Below are 16,362 nucleotides of genomic sequence, written 5' to 3' on the forward strand. Positions count from 1 at the left end.
CAGCAGAATCGTAGAGGTTTCGTTTCTCCATCTAGCCCATTTTAAAGCAACACCTCCCCGCTCCCTTACTCTAAGGGCAAGTTGAAACGAAGAGGCACGTAGCTGCCAAAGTTTCATTCTTGACACAATGGCTGTAAGCATGAGCACCAGTCGTAAGTCACTTTTTTCGGTGCCGTTGCAACTTTGAAGAGTGGCCAAACGGATGGTTGTTAAATCGAGGACTGCCTGTATTCCACTGTTTGGGATAACAGAGCGTCATTCCATCCCATTTATTCACTCGTTCCGTTTTTTTAAACTGCTGTAATTACAGGTAATCCTCAAATTAACCACCCCAGCTGAGCTAAGTGAGAAATTGGTTAAATGAGTTTTGCCCCTTTTTAGGACCTTTCCTTGTCCTGTTTCTTAAGCGAATCACTGCCGTTAAGTTAGTAACTCAGTTGTTAAGTGAATCTGGCTTCCCCATTGATTTTGCTTGTCAGAAGGTCGTGTCCCCAGGGACACTGCAACCGTCGTAAATATGAGTCAGTTGCCAAGTGTCCAAATTTTGATCACGTGACCACGGGGATGCTGCAGCGGTCATAAGTGTGAAAAACGGTCGTAAGTCACTTTTTCCAGTGCTGTTGTAACTTTGAACAGTCACTAAATGAACTGCTGTAAGTAGAGGACTTACCTGTATTCAACTCAGGTGCAGCACATGGCTGGCTCATATTTAAGTGCTTGTCCACTAGGACTCCGACATCCCTCTCACAGTTACTACTATTGAGCGAGGAACCACCTATACTATACCGGTACATTTGGTTTTTCTTGCCTAAACGTAGAACCTTACTTTTTTTTCTATACTGAATTTCATTTTGTTAGATAGGGCCCAATATTCAAGTTTGTCAAGATCCTTCTGTATCTTAAGCCTGTCTTCTGGAGCGTTGAAGAACATCTTGAGACCCTATAGGTGACAATGGAGATACAATTAGATATAGAAGCAATAGTTGACAAGTCTCCAGGTGCAGCTTTAAGCATTTACTTCTAAGTTGGTCAGTGTTTCTCTAGCGTTAAGTGTGTAGACTTCAAGTCCCAGAATTGCCCAGACAGCCATAGCTGGCTTGGGAGGAATTATGGGATTTGAAGTCCATGCATCTTACAAGTGGCCAAGCTTGAGAAACGGTCTCCTAGAAATCATTAGGACTTTAGAAATATCAGAATTGATGGACCGGTGATTGCCGTAACCCTAACGTGAATTAAAATTAATCAAGCCTAAGATGGGTAAATATAGTTGAACTGAATGGATGCATTGTTCACCTTAACTAACAAATGCCATGTTGATTTTGCAAGGTGAGAATGGCTATATAACAACATGGTGTGTAGAGGTTTAACTTTTGTATTATAGAGATCAAATTCCAATTCATGGATGTAGGCGATTTCAGAGTGATTTTGATTTGTGGAGTTGAAGAAATAGAGTAGAGTTAGGGTTACGTCATCATGAACTCGGAGAGGAAAATGGACATTGCCAACAAATTCAGAGTGCTTGGGTATGGTTAGGAGGACACTTACCTTTCTAGGCTGCCCTATCTATATTTCCTGGTAAAATACATGGGAAAATCCCATTGGAGGAAAATTCCACTTAGGGTTAGGGTTAGGTCACCATGAACTCATAGAGCAAAATGGACATTGCCAACAAATTCGGAGTGCTTGGGTATGGTTAGGAGGGCACTGACTTTTCTAGGCTGCCCTATCTATGTTTCCTGGTAAAATACATGGGAAAATCCCATTGGAGGAATAGTCCACTCTTAGACAGAAATAGGAAAACTAAATAAAGTCTACCTTTTCAGAATGCTGATGGGATATTTAAACAAAAGGTTTTTAATTTCTGCCTCCAGTTGCCGACTCCTCCCGTAAATATTGAGTACTTTTAAGGCCAAATTGTTGCCCTTGCATGCAAACCCAAAATTAAAGTCCCGGCTCCGTTGGGTTGTTTTTTTTTCCTGTAAGAAGGCCAAGTTTTAGAGGCTTAACTCATTTGCAGTAAATAAAGGGTGCCAACATGCAGCAGCTATAAAATATCCCTTCTTGGCTGAGTTTCACAAGCTGCAACTTTCCTCCTGCCCTTTGTGATAATTCTCTTAGTCATTTTATAGCCTTAAAAAAGGGAGGTGGGGGGGAAAAATCCCAGGATTACAGATTTAGGGAATACAGATTTACATCCTTCCAAAAGGGGAACGGTGTAAATATTCTTACATAGTGAGAACCTTTAATGATTAGAATTGGACATTCTTTGAGAGGGCTTTTTTTCCCCTTTTTTTAAAAAAGAGCTAATAAATTTTCTACTCGCTGTAGCCATCCTTTATGCGGGTTATAATTTAATCCAACTTCAGTGACAGTTCGTTGAAGTTTATACCAGGCTTGCGGGCCGGCATTAAAGTAGGAGCAGAAAACGTATTATGTTTTTGTCCTTTTCCTTGCCTGCTTCTTCCTTGTCCTTGTAACAGGTAGTTCTCGAAATTACAACCATTTCTTTAGCGGCCGTTCAAAGTTATAACGACGCTGGGAAAAAAGTGACTTACGGCCCTTTTTCATACGTACGACCGGCACAGCGTCCCGTTGGGTTCACACGATCGAAATGTAGGCGCTTGGCAACTGACTCACATTTTAGGACGGCTTGCAGTGTCCCCAGTGTGTGGGGGAGACATCACGTGATCCCCTTTTGCGACACTCTGACAAGCAAAGTCAACGAGGAAAGCCGGGTTCACTTAACAAAGCGTGTGACTAACTTAACAATGGCAGTGACTCTCTTAACAACTATGGCAAGCAAGGTTGTAAAATGGGGAACAGTCACATAGGGTCTGTCTTGCTTAGCAATGGAAATACTACTGCTACTTCTTCTCCTTCTCCTTCTTCTTCTTCTTCTTCTTCTTCTTCTTCTTCTTCTTCTTCTTCTTCTTCTTCTTTCTTCTTCTTCTTCTTCTTCTTCTTCTTCTTCTTCTTCTTCTTCTTCTCCTCCTCCTCCTCCTCCTCCTCCTCCTCCTCCTCCTCCTCTCTTCTTCTTCTTCTTCTTCTTCTTCTTCTTCTTCTTCTTATTATTATTATTATTATTATTATTATTATTATTATTATTATTATTATTATTATTATTATTATTATTATTATTAAAATAGAGAAAGTCATAGAAAATGATAACGTTAAATTGCTCTGGGACTTTAGAATTCAAACAGACAGGCAGCTGCCACATACCCCGGACTTAACAATTGTCGATAAGAAAGACAAAAAAGTCTGGATAGTGGACGTGGCAGTGCCTGGAGACAGCAGAATAGACGAGAAAGAACTGGAAAAGATAACAAAATACAAAGACCCACAAATAGAAATAGAAAGACTGTGGCAAAGGGTGGCACCAATAGTAATAGGCGCCTTGGGTGCAATCCCAAAACAACTGGAGCACCACTTGAACACCATCATCGGCATTGACAAATTCGCCATTAGTCAATTGCAAAAGGCGACCTTACTGGGAACTGCTTTCATCCTGCGACAAGATCTGTAATACCATCAAACATCCACATCTGCCTATCCCAGGTCCTTGGTAAGGACTCGATAGGTAGACAAAAAGGCCAAATCCAGTCTGAACATCTGGCTGACTGTGCGATAATAATAATGAGGATGAGGATGAGGATGTTGGAAGGGACCTTGGAGGTCATCTAGTCCAATCCCCTACTCAGGCAGGACACTGTGTATCATTTCAGACTGTTTGGGCTCAGTTGTGATCGTAAGTTGAGGACTGCCTGTATTTCTCAATCAGGTTATTCCTAAACCTTGGGGACCTGTGCAACAAAAGAAGCTGTGGGTTTTTGGTCCATGGAAGGAAACAGCAAGATCTTTGCACATTACTCCTGCCTGGATTCTTGTGGCACAGGGGAGAAATTGGTCTGCAGTGTATTTTAATGTACGCAGATTGCACCCCCCCCCACAGACACACCCTGTTCACAAACTGAAATGTGGTTGCATGTTCATGCCCTCACATTTTTTTCAATATTTTGCAAGGTGGTTCACAACCCAAGTATGTGTAAAAAACAACAACCCTATTTACCTGAGAGGAAGGCAAACCTGGATTTTTAAGGTCGCTAAAGGTGATCGCATGACCCCGGGACACCGCAACATCGTAAGTCTGAGTCAGTGGCCAAGCATCTAAATTTTGATTGCACGATCGTGGGGATGTTGCAAAGGTCATAACTCTGAAAAATGGTCATACTCACATTTTCTGGTGCTGTCATAAGTTGAGGACTCCCCGTATGTCTGCTCAGATACATCACTTTGAGAGTTACATCCCTTGGGGCCATGCAGGTCATCTCTCCTTGCCGAGATCCTAGGGGCCAGCTGTGATTCCTATTGGATCTCCTGCTTCTTTCCCTTTGTCTACCTGGAAAAGTACGTCTCATTTTGTTCTTTGTGTTTATTGGGTCAACAGGGATGCCTTTTAAGACACTGGCCTCTCTGTTAGATTGCGTTATGATGCTTAAATCCTTACGTGACTACTAGTCTTCCAAGGGAACTTGGATAATGCTTATTATCAGCCAAGAGTAGATATGGTAACTATACAAGTAGTGCTCCACTTACAACAGTTGCCATTGTTCCAATAGACAGAGACGAATAAAGTCCTTTAGTGACTGTACAAAGTTACAACGTCACTGGAAAAAGTGACTTATGACCATTTTTCCCACTTAATGACCATTGCAGCATCCTCATGGCCACGTGATCGAAATCCAGAGGCTTGGCAACTGACTCATCTTTATGATGGTTGCAGCGTCTTGGAGTCACGTGATCCCCCTTTGACGACCTTCTGACAAGCAAAGTCAATGGGGAAGCCATTGTTCACTTAACAACCATGTTACTCACTTAGTAACTGCAATTGATTCCCTTAGCAACCGTGGCGAGAAATAAATAAACAAAACGGAGCAAAGTCCACTTAACACGTGTCTCACTTAGCAACAAACATTTGGGGCTCAGCCGCACTCTCCCTGTGTTCCTCATGGCCCTAACTCCATTCCTTAGCGTGGGATTGTTTTTAATTCTCCTTCACTCCCATGTATTCCACCTCTGAGTCTAATCCAGAGTCAAGGCCTGTCATAAATCGCTTGTTTGTTTAGTCTGTGGAGGATAGGAGATCCTCGTTTTTCATTTCCCGCCAGCGGGAAATGGAGAAAATAGTGCACACCACACAAGTTTCATCTCCTCTGTACTTAGGGGACAAAGAGGAAGCTGATAGGCATAAAGCTTGGCAAAAAATCCTTGTGAAAAGGAATTTGGAAGCTTGCAAACCGAAGGAGAATCAACAATGGGATGTGGTTGTTGAAAAAGGATACGAGAGCTTGTTTGGTGTGGGCAGCAGACTAAGAAAACCTGAAGGACTGTCTTGGAGAAAACAATCAATAAATCCCGAGAGATTTCCTCTGCATCAGATGTGTAAATCAGGATGGTCCAACCTTGTGGACCTGTGGACTTCAACTCCCAGAATTCCTCTTGAATACGTAAATCAAGGGGGTCTTCTGCATCAAATGTGTAGATCAGGGGGAGTCCAATCTTGGCTGCTTTAAGACCTGTGGGAATTCTGGGAGTTGAAATCCACAAGTGGTAAAGTTGCCAAGGTTGGACAGACCCTGATGTAAATTTTTGAATTCTCCCACTCTGCTGCTGGGAAGATTAGCATCATCTCAAATACCTACAAAGCAGAGGTTTCCTAAATCAAGGGTTCCCAACCTATGGGCCGCGGCCCACGATCGGGCTGTGGGCTCTTGGCCAGCGGGCTGTGGGAATGGCTGGCCGTGTGTGAGCGCATTCCCCCCACTCACGCTAGCGCCCGCAGCCCCGTTTGTGCTTGCGGGTGGGCACGAATAGGGCCGCTAGCGCCAGGTGGGTATGCACAGCCTGTTTGTGCATGTGCAAATGGGGCCACTAGCGCCGGGCAGGTTGTGCGGCCGTTCGCGCATGTGCGAATGGGGCCTCTAGCTGCCGCGGGGGGGGGTGTGCTTGGCCGTTCGCGCATGCCTCCAGTTGTGGCTTGTTTATGTGCACGTGTGCACGCATCAATTTGCAAGCTGCTATCCTTCCCTCCAGGCCGCGAGCCTGTGTCCTATATTAAGACCTTGATCCCAATTGAAGACAGTGGAGAAGGTGAACCATCTTGAGGCTTTGGCGCAGGTTGTGATTTTGCACCAGGTCATTGCAGACATTGTATGTCTCACCAGCATTTGTGTTCCTTCTCTAGTTGATTCCGGTGTGGAAACCTTGGCGGGGTTTATGGCAAGCAACGGCACGTCAGATGTTGTGAATCGGAATGGGCCCGCCACTCCCCCAAACACCCTTCAGCTGCGCTCCTCTCACAACGAACTGCTGAACGCCGAAATCAAGCACACGGAGGTCAAGCACACCACACCTCCCAAATGCAGGAAAAAATACGCCCTGACTAGCATTCAGACAGCCATGGGTCTTTCAGAGCCTGCAGCCCAGCCTGTGCTGGGCAGCAATTCCTCCAACATCAAGCTGGTGAAAAACGGGGAAAACCAGCTTAGGAAAGCAGCAGAACAAGGACAGCAGGATCCCAATAAAAACCCAGCTGCTCCGTCGGTGACTGCGGGTCTAAACATAACTTCTGAGAAGTTGGAAGGGAAGGAACCAAGCCAGCAGGACTCTTCCAGCGGTGAAATCCTGCCCACCCAACACCGAAGAACTAAGAGCTTCCTAAACTACTATGCAGATCTTGAGACATCAGCCAGGGAGGTGGAGCAGAATAATGGAGAGAGCCAGGTGGCGGAGGAGAAGTTGCCTTCGCAATGCAATAGCCAAGCATCCATGGTCGTGGCGAACGGAGAGCCCTTGGCTCAAAAGCAAAACAAGGCCGCAAGTCCTGAAGACGGGCCAACGGCAGCCATCTCTTCCAGCCCGGAGACTAAAAAGGATCACCCTAAAACGGGTGCCAAGACAGATTGTGCGCTACACAGGATTCAGAACCTGGCTCCGAGTGACGAAGACTCTAGCTGGACCACTTTGTCTCAAGACAGTGCTTCTCTGAGCTCCCCGGAGGAAACAGGTAAGGATGCTTCCTGGATGTGCTTTGGAGCCGGGTGGAGACAGGTGAGGCAAGAAATACGATGTGCCTTCATCCTTGCTAAGTGTGAAGGAGAAGAGCAGGCAGAGCTGAAGGGCGGGGTAAAGTGCGCCATCAGCTTAGAATAGAGGATAGAAGAGAATGGAACAACAGAACACAAAATGGAGTGGAAAATGGAATGGAATGGAAGGGAGTGGAGTGGAATGGAATAGAATGTGGAGTGGAGTGGGGTGGGATAGAAATTAATAGAATAGAATAGAATAGAATAGAATAGAATAGAATAGAATAGAATAGAATAGAATAGAATAGAATAGAATAGAATAGAATAGAATAGAATAGAATAGAATAGAATAGAATTATGGGAGAGAAGAGAAGAGAAGAGAAGAGAAGAGAAGAGAAGAGAAGAGAAGAGAAGAGAAGAGAAGAGAATTAGGGGATAGAATGGAATGGAATGGAATAGAATAGAATAGAATAGAATAGAATAGAATAGAATAGAATAGAATAGAATAGAATAGAATAGAATAGAATAATAGAATAGAATAGAATTATGGTAGAGAAGAGAAGAGAAGAGAATTGTGGGATAGAATAGAATAGAATATAGGAATGAAAAATAGAATAGAATAGAATAGAATAGAATAGAATAGAATAGAATAGAATAGAATAGAATAGAATAGAATAGAATAGAATAGAATAGAATAGAATAGAATAGAGAAATGAAGAATGGAATGGAATGGAATGGAATGGAATGGAATGGAATGGAATGGAATGGAATAGAATAGAATAGAATAGAATAGAATAGAATAGAATAGAATAGAATAGAATAATGGTGGGTTTTTTTGTTTTTTGTTTTAAACAATTCCACAACTGTCTCTTAAGTCAAGGATTACCTTCGTTATGTTTCATTTTGGCCATCTTTTTTCTGCATGGCCCACAAACTGGAAGATCAGTCCAGTGATGTGGCCAGTGATTAAAACACAGGAAGTCCTTGGCTTACGACGGCAGCTGACCCCAATATTTCTGTGGCTAAGTGAAACAATTGTTAAGTGAATTGTGCCCCATTTTACTGTGACCTTCCTGGTCACGGTTTGTTAAGTGAATCACTGGGTCAACGCTGCTAACATCAGATATTCTTTTGAAGAGTTTCATCTGTCGGAACAGTGACACACTGCAGTTGTTAAGTTAGTAACCTGGTTGTAAAGTGAACCCCTTGACTTTGCTTGTCAGAAGGTCACAACAGGGGAATCACATGACCCCACCCCGGGGACGCTGCGACCGTCGTAACTATGAACCATTGCGAAGCGTTTGATTTTTGATCACATGATTATGGGGATCTTGCACAGGTCGTAACTTTGAAAAACGGTCGTAAATCACATTTTTGAATGGTGAGTAAACGAAAGACTATCTGTAGCGTGAAAAAAAGTCGCCACCATTGTCCAGCTCTACAGCAGGTGGTCTGCTCTGGCCTGGCCTACAGCGTTTGAAGTTCTTACATGGTCATCTCTGTTCAACCGCATACAAGGAGGCAAACCAAATTCCTAGCAGATTTGGGATGCTTCCCCCCCCCTTTTTTTTTTATCGCCCTCCAATCAATTCGCCAAAAGCCATAAAAAGATCCTGAAGTCACAGAAGGACCGTCAAGCCATTAAAAGAGGCCATGTTCACAGCCTGATGGGTCCAATTGATCCACGGACAGCCCTGTGGCCCTTAGAACATTAACCTTGAGCATTAGCCAAAGTTGGCTTGGCTTCGTAGAGACTTTGCTATTACAGCTTGTTTCACATTGACAGGTGGACAGATCTGAAGTCTTATCTTTTTGAAGTCCTCCTTTGTACTTGTCGGCTCTGGGGTTCAGACGAGTCTTGATGATGGAATCATAGAGCTGGAAGGGACCTTGGAGGTCTTCTAGTCCAGCCCCCCTGCCCAAGGCAGCAGTCCTTATTGTATGCCAGACAAAGGGTGGAACCGCTTGCCTCCAGAAGTGGTGGGTGCTTCATCACTGGAGGTTTTTAAGAAGAGACTGGACAGTCCCTTGTCTGAAATGGTACAGGGTCATCTGCTTGAGCAGGGGGCTGGACTAGATGACCTCCACGGCCTCTTCCAGCTCTACTCTGATTGATTGGCTTTCCTGTGAAGAATGAGAGAAGCAACCTGGAACTAAGGAGAAACTTCCTAACAGTGAGGACAATTAACCAGTGGAACGGCTTTGCCTTCTGAAAGAGCCTTGGTGGAGCAGTGGGCTAATGCCTCCTTAAGTAACACCAGCTGCCTGCAATTAGTGCAGGTTCGCATCCCACCAGGCTCAAGGTTGACTCAGCCTTCCCTCCTTCCGAGGTAGGTAAAATGAGGACCCAGATTGTTGGGGGCAATTAAGCTGACTTTGTAATAATGCCGCTTGGGGTGTGTGTGTGTGAAAGCCCTAATAAGCAGGCATCTACACAGAATGAAGGCTACTGCTAAGCTTGTAAGCCGCCCTGAGTCTTCGGAGAAGGGCGGGATATAAATGGAATTAAAATAAAATAAAAGTAAATCATGGATGCTCCGTCACTGGAGATCTTTAAGAAGAGACTGGACAGTCACTTGTCTCAAATGGTATAGGTTTCATGCCTGAGCAGGGGGCTGGACTAGAAGACCTCCAAGGTCCCTTCCAGCTTCTATTCTATTCTACTCTCTCTTCCTTTTCTCAGACTACGTTCTCCGGCTAATTTCTAGACCTTTTCTCTGCTCTTTCAACGATTCAACTCCTTCTCAACAATCCCTGAGATGGCATTTGGCGTTTGCCCAAGTCCCTGTTTTACCAAGCAGGAAATGATATGGGAAGAAACAGACATAATTTAATTCAGATTCTCCCCCCCCCTTTTTAAAAAAGAAAAAAGAAAGGGAAGAAAAAAATGAGCCTTAAAAAGCCACCGTTTTTTTTTTCCAGCCTAGGAAATAAGTCAGTGAATTTGGCCTGATAAATAGAAGCCTCAGCACTTTTTCTCTGGAATAGCGGGACCGTTCCTGCCAAGACCGTGGGCTTGATCTGTTGCCCCCCCCCAGTGGATATTTAAAAAACATAGCAAGACGGGGAAGCCTCGCCGGTCCTCTGTGGCATTGAATTTAAACAAGCCACTAAGCAAAAATCTATAAATTTTTTAATCTGTTTTTAACTTTTGTATCTTTGTTTTAATCACCCTGTAAACCGCCCTGAGTCCTTCGGGAAAGGGCGGTATATAAATGTAATAAAATAAATAAATAAATAGATAGATAGATAGATAGATAGATAGATAGATAGATAGATAGATAGATAGATAGATAGATAGATAAATAAATAGTGTTCGGGAAGGTTAAAACGTGATGGTTGGATGATGGTCTCAGGAGCAAATTACCACACGAGGGTATACACGAAGGAAAAAGTGAACGCATTTTTCTCCATGAACGGAATTGATGGGAGAGATCCTATCTCTTGGTCTCGTCCAAAATATGATGTTTGCAGACTGCTTTCCGTGAACCCCCCTCTGTCCAAAGGAATACATTTTGATTTTTGATAGGGCAGAGAGGTGTAGAGACAGACAATACAGCAGATCTCTGCTTGTTGTTGCACCTGAATCAACGGCACCCTGAGGAATATCCAGGAATACATTCAACTTTAAGACATGTGAACTTCAACTCCCAGAATTCCTCAGCCTGCCACTTTAAAGACTTGTGGACTTCAACTCCCAGAATTCCTCAGCCAGCAATGCTGGCTGAGGAATTCTGGGAGCTGAAGTCCACAAGCCTTAAAGTCGTCAAGGTTGCAGACCCCTGGCCTAGGCCACACTTACTCTTTTTTTTTTTTGACCAATCTGAACACTTCAGAAATTGTAGTTTATGCATTCCTGGTTTTCTTAGAAATTTCAGAATTTCTTGGAAGTCTGTGGTGGTAAAAATCAGTTAAATCACCGGCATTCCGAGAATAATATAGGTTAAGAATGGAAGAAGGCGTTTCACTGTGTTCGGGACACTTGTGAAGAGCATATAGCTTGGAATCAACTATGACATCATTGTCAGATGGAAATTCTAAGACATAATAGGCCACAATATTGGACGTAGGTTTCGTCTTATCTTGTGGACTTCAACTCCCAGAATTTCTTAGCCAGCCGGGGAATTCTGGGGGGTGAAGTCCACAGGTTTCCTCCGGTCTTTTGTAAGTACAAAATGCAGAAATCCTTAAAACCACATTTTTATTAGTGGTTCATCTACATTGGACAGCCAAAAAAAAATGATCTGGAGATCCAACATCCAAAGTAATTGATTTTTAAAATAATGCTTTACGCGGACTTTAATTTGATTTCAATTTCGGCTGTGTTTTGGTTTTTGTTTTTTTGTGTTTTTTTTAAGTAGAAAAAAACAAAAGGCAGTTTCCCAGGTCATTTTGGCTGACACAGTTCTTGGCACGACTTAAATTATTGATCAAAGCAAGAAGGTGGGACTTGAAGGAGGCCGCAGGTCTCCTAATAGGAACATTTCACTAAATCAATTGTGCCATTACTGCAATGTATCTTCGGGGAGCTGAAGGTTGCAGCCTCCTGAAGAATTCATTTTTTTATTTTTGGCTTTTTGGAAGTGAACCTTTGTGGTAAATGTTATCGAAGCTTTTTCCTTTTCCTTCCCTGCTTCCCCCCCTCCCCTATATATATATATGTGTGTGTGTGTGTGTGTGTATGTGTGTGTGTGTTTGTGTGTGTGTGTGTGTGCGTGTGTGCGTGTGTGAGGCACGTGGTGGCTCAGTGGGTTAGAACGCTGAGCTTGTCGATCAGATGGTTGGCAGTTTGGCGGGTCGAATCCCGAGTGCCGCGTAGCAGAGTGAGCGCCTGTTACTCGTCCCAGCTTCTGCCAACCTAGCAGTTCGAAAGCACGTAAAAATGCAAGTAGAAAAATAGGGACCACTCCGGTGGGAAGGGAACAGCGTTCCGTGCGCCTTTGGCGTCTAGTCATGCCGGCCACATGACCACGGAGACGTCCTCGGACAAGCACTGGCTCTTCGGCTTTGAAACGGAGATGAGCACCGGCCCCTAGAGTCGGAAACGACTAGCACGCATGTGCAGGGGAACCTTTACCTTTAATATATATATATATATATATATATATATATATATATATATATATATATATATATATATATATATATATATATATATATATATATATATATATATATATATATATATATATATATGGAGATTTTTTTTAATGCACGTTTAGAAACGGGCGGAAAAGCTATGGATGTGGCTGGTGGGTGAGACAATGCAACTGTGATGTTTTAGATTGGTCAGAAAGGTGTCACGTTGGAGCCAGTCTCGTCAGGAAAGCTCTGGCAATCTGAATCGGTTTCCTAACAAATGCCAGGCAGGTGCGCATCGTTGGCACCCTTTCTTGGTGTGTCAATGAAGGCCGTCATTTCTGCCTGCGCCCTGTTGCATTTTCACGCGGCCAGCTTGCAGACGGCTCTCCGATGACTGTTGGGTCTCCCGCTTCCAATCTCATTCCGCCTTAGGCTAATTAAGTAAGTGGCCTATAGGAAGCAGAAGGACCTTGGCACCCCTCACACGCGTGCACCCTATTTAACTGGTGGGCTTAGCTGAGTGGGGAACGCAAGCAACCATGAAGACGTTAGAACACGTGTGGAACGAACGCAAAGGATGCCGATAGCAGGTCAGACGAGACTGAACTGCCGAGGAGCCTCTCGTGGACGTAAGTGTGAACGCTGCGTATGATCCATGTCTATCTAGTCCGGACAGGCGCTGTTTTGAAAAAAAAAAAAACATCTCTAACTTTGATTTGAGAAGATGTTGAAAAGTAGCCCTCTCTGGACCGCAAGGCTAAGTAATCTGTACAATTGTGCTATGAGCAGATTGATATTTATGTACAGGCCGATCCGTTTTTTTACGCAGGTCGCAAGTCGCTTCCCATTGCCTCCTTTTCTTAAATCATCTTAAATCAACTGCGTCTGCTCTTCCCAAGTTTTTCAGCTTGAAGCCGGACGAAGTCGCTCCGCCATATAATGGAAGATTAGTTTTGAAGTGCTCGGCATTTAGTTGGTAGCTCCATCAGGTGGCTCTGATAAATAATCGGGAATTATTCTCATCCCGTTTTATCGAGGCGACAGTTGGCGCAATCCGGATTAATCGCCTGTTCAATTTATCAGCCTGGAATAAACGTTGGTATCATCCAGTGAAGGAAACGTTGGCAATATAAATCAGTTATGGATTTTTGTTCAGCTGCAATCATATGTATATACAGTCACAGAGAATTCGTGTGTTTAGAGGTATTTATTATTAATGAGAAGAGATCTCGTTATTTAGGGTTGAATAGCTAATCTAATTGCGCTGTGGGATACTGCCGTGCTTCGGATGAAATTTCAGGCTGTCTCCTTCGGTGAAAACCTACCGACGTTTGTTGAATTACACTGCCATCCTTCATTAAATTCTGTGTCACCTGGCGGGTAAAATATCATATTTCCTTCATTAAAATACCAAAGTTTGCCGCTGGAGAAAGACTATCCGGATAGGTCAAGATAGAATTAGAGAGAAACTTACTATCAGTGAGAACAATTAACCGGTGGAACGGCTTTGCTTGCAGAAGTTGTGGTGCTCCAATACTGGAGGCTTTGAAGAAGAGGCTGGACCACCATTTGGGTTTCGTGCCTGAACAGGGGGTTGGACTAGATCAGTGGTGGCGAACCTTTTAGAGACCGAGTGCCAAAACTCACTTATTTATCGCTGGGTGCCAGGTGGGCGTGGCCCACTGGGTGGGCGTGGCTGTGGTGGTCATGGAAGATTGGGTGGGTGTGGCCAAGGTGGGTGTGGTCACCTCAATGTTGCTCGTGGGGAGGGACACCTGTGGGGGGGGTGGGCAGGGTTGGGGGAGCTCCAGGAGGTCTCTGGCAGGTGGGGCGGTAGGCAGGAGACTCAATCTGTGGGGTGAGGCGAGGCAGGGTGGGGGTGCCATTGCCATGGGGCAAGGCAAGGACCGGGGCAGCTGCAGCCTGACACCATCGGCCCCCGCACATAGAGGCCAGTGAGCGCATGGGGGCCAGTGGTGTCCGTCAGTAGCCACAGCCTGCCGGCCCCTCGACAGGCGCATTCTGGGGCTCCGCAGCCTGTCAGAAGCCGCCCCTGAGATGGATGGTGGGCCAACAGCTGAGGTGATGCAGTGGGTCGTGCCTGGGAAAAGACAGCATGCGACGCCAGGAGGGACGGGATGGGTGGAGGGAAACCAGCCGTGCCGGGATGCATTCAGCCCCGTGGGACCTCGGCGAATTAGCAGGTGGCTGGTTGAAGAGGGACAGTTGCCACCTCTGTGGCATGGCATGGGTGCCCACAGAGAGAGCTCTGAGTGCCGCCTCTGGCACGGGTGCCATAGGTTCGCCACCACTGGACTAGATGACCTCCATGGTACCTCCCAACTTCTCTTCTCTTCTCTTCTCTTCTCTTCTCTTCTCTTCTCTTCTCTTCTCTTCTCTTCTCTTCTCTTCTCTTCTCTTCTCTTCTCCTCTTATTCTATTCTATTCTATTCTATTCTATTCTATTCTATTCTATTCTATTCTATTCTATTCTATTCTATTCTATTCTATTCTATTCTATTCTATTCTATTCTATTCTATTCTATTCTCCAATATTTATTCCATTCCATTCCATTCATTTTTCACACTTAGGACTGTTGCAGCATTCCCCCGTGGTCACGTGATCAAAAAAATATACGCGGTCACATTCTTAGTAACTGCTGTTCGTTTGTCAGTTTTAATTGGGGAGCCTCTGCCTCGGAGCTGCCAATATTACAGATGTACCAGCATAGCTTAAATATGGAAGGTGTGGGGGCTTATTTTATACTTTTAAAGAAAAAAAAAACGTTTCGGGAATCCAGCCTCCTTAGAACAGAGGTCTTCAACTTCACCATTTTAAGACTTGTGGGCTTCAACTCCCAGAATTCCCCAAGCTGCCTGAGGAATTCTGGGAGTTGAAGTCCACAAGTCTTAAAGTTGCCAGGTTTGGAGATCCCTGCTTTAAAATACTATGCAGATAGTCCTCAACTTACAGCAGTTCATTTAGTGACTGCTCAAAAGTTACAGCTGCACTGGAAAAGGGACTTCTATGACCGTTTTTCACACTTAGGACTGTTGCAGCGTCCCCTGTGGTCATCACATGATCAAAATTCAGAGGCTCGGCAACTGGCATGTACTTATGACTGTTTGCAGTGTCCACAGAGAGTCACGTGATCCCTTCCAACGAGCAAAGTCCATGGGGAGGCCAGTTTCATTTCACAGCCGTGTTACTAACTTAACAGTTGCAGTGACTCGCTTAACAACTGGGACAAGGAAGCTCATAAAGCGGGGCAAAATGCACTGAACAACAAATGTCTCACTTAGCAACCAAAATGTTGCTAAGTCGTAAGTTGAGGACGACCTGCCGACTGAAGGAACCCGTCCTAATTTTGATTCAATAAGTCGGCATTTCCCTTAGCGAGAGTCTCCCCAAAACATTTTGTCTTTTTGGGGGGGAACTGGAGATGTTTATGACTGTAATGCAGAAGCTGCTTTCAGATCCATGTTGCCTTTTATTAGCTTTATTGACATTGTTCTTTTTTTCTGGCTTAGCCGGGCTGCTGGTTCTGCATTTCGTTTCCAAGTGAAAGAAATTGAATTTCTGATTTGTTTCTGGTGTGCCGGGCTGTAAACCGTGAACAATTATTGCTGTGTTCCTTTCATCTTTGTTCGGTTGTTTGACATGGGGGTGGGGAGGAGGAAAAATCAAACCATTATGAGCAGCTTTGTATAATTTTGCCTTCACAGGGTTTAGTTATCTGAGCTGGAATTGCGCTGATTCGTTTTTCCTGGCTCCATAGCTAGTATTTGCAATAGCAAGGGACCGAATGTTGCCATACCTCTTGTGTGGTGTCACACAGCTGGGAGTGCCTAGCAGCCAACTTCATTGGGTCAATTACTTGAAAACAGCCCAGTCATTTTAGGCAGAGTGCTCCCACTCTTGAATTGGCCTTCCTTGCTGTTTCTAAATTTGTGGGACTGATTTGGAAGTTGGGCGCCAAATAACCTAGGTACTATGGTATGGAATGCATCCAAAATTCAGACCTCATTGAAATTTGGCAAAATTGTGGATGCTTCAGGGCAGCTGCAGCATCGTTCTCTACCGTGGTCGACCGTGGCCACATGACTATAATTTCCCACGCTCCCTGCCAGCTTCCCACGAAGAAAACTTAAGTCAATGGGGAAGCCAGCAGGAAGTCGAAAGTTGTTCCTGCTC

General features: G+C 44.5%; 1 protein-coding gene across 9 annotated transcripts in view; it reads left to right on the forward strand.

Moving 5' to 3' along the window:
• APBB2 (amyloid beta precursor protein binding family B member 2) overlaps window positions 1-16,362 on the forward strand; it is a 102,639-nt gene that overhangs the window by 40,446 nt on the left and 45,831 nt on the right. For all 9 annotated transcript variants that reach the window (XM_081332453.1, XM_081332461.1, XM_081332463.1 and 6 more), the window contains one exon: window positions 6,245-7,066. In XM_081332453.1, coding sequence (XP_081188579.1) covers window positions 6,245-7,066 — 822 coding nt within the window. The remainder of the gene's footprint in view (window positions 1-6,244; window positions 7,067-16,362) is intronic.

This window comes from Vipera berus (genome assembly GCF_964194415.1).
Source record: "Vipera berus genome assembly, chromosome: 7".
Lineage (NCBI taxonomy): Eukaryota > Metazoa > Chordata > Lepidosauria > Squamata > Viperidae > Vipera > Vipera berus.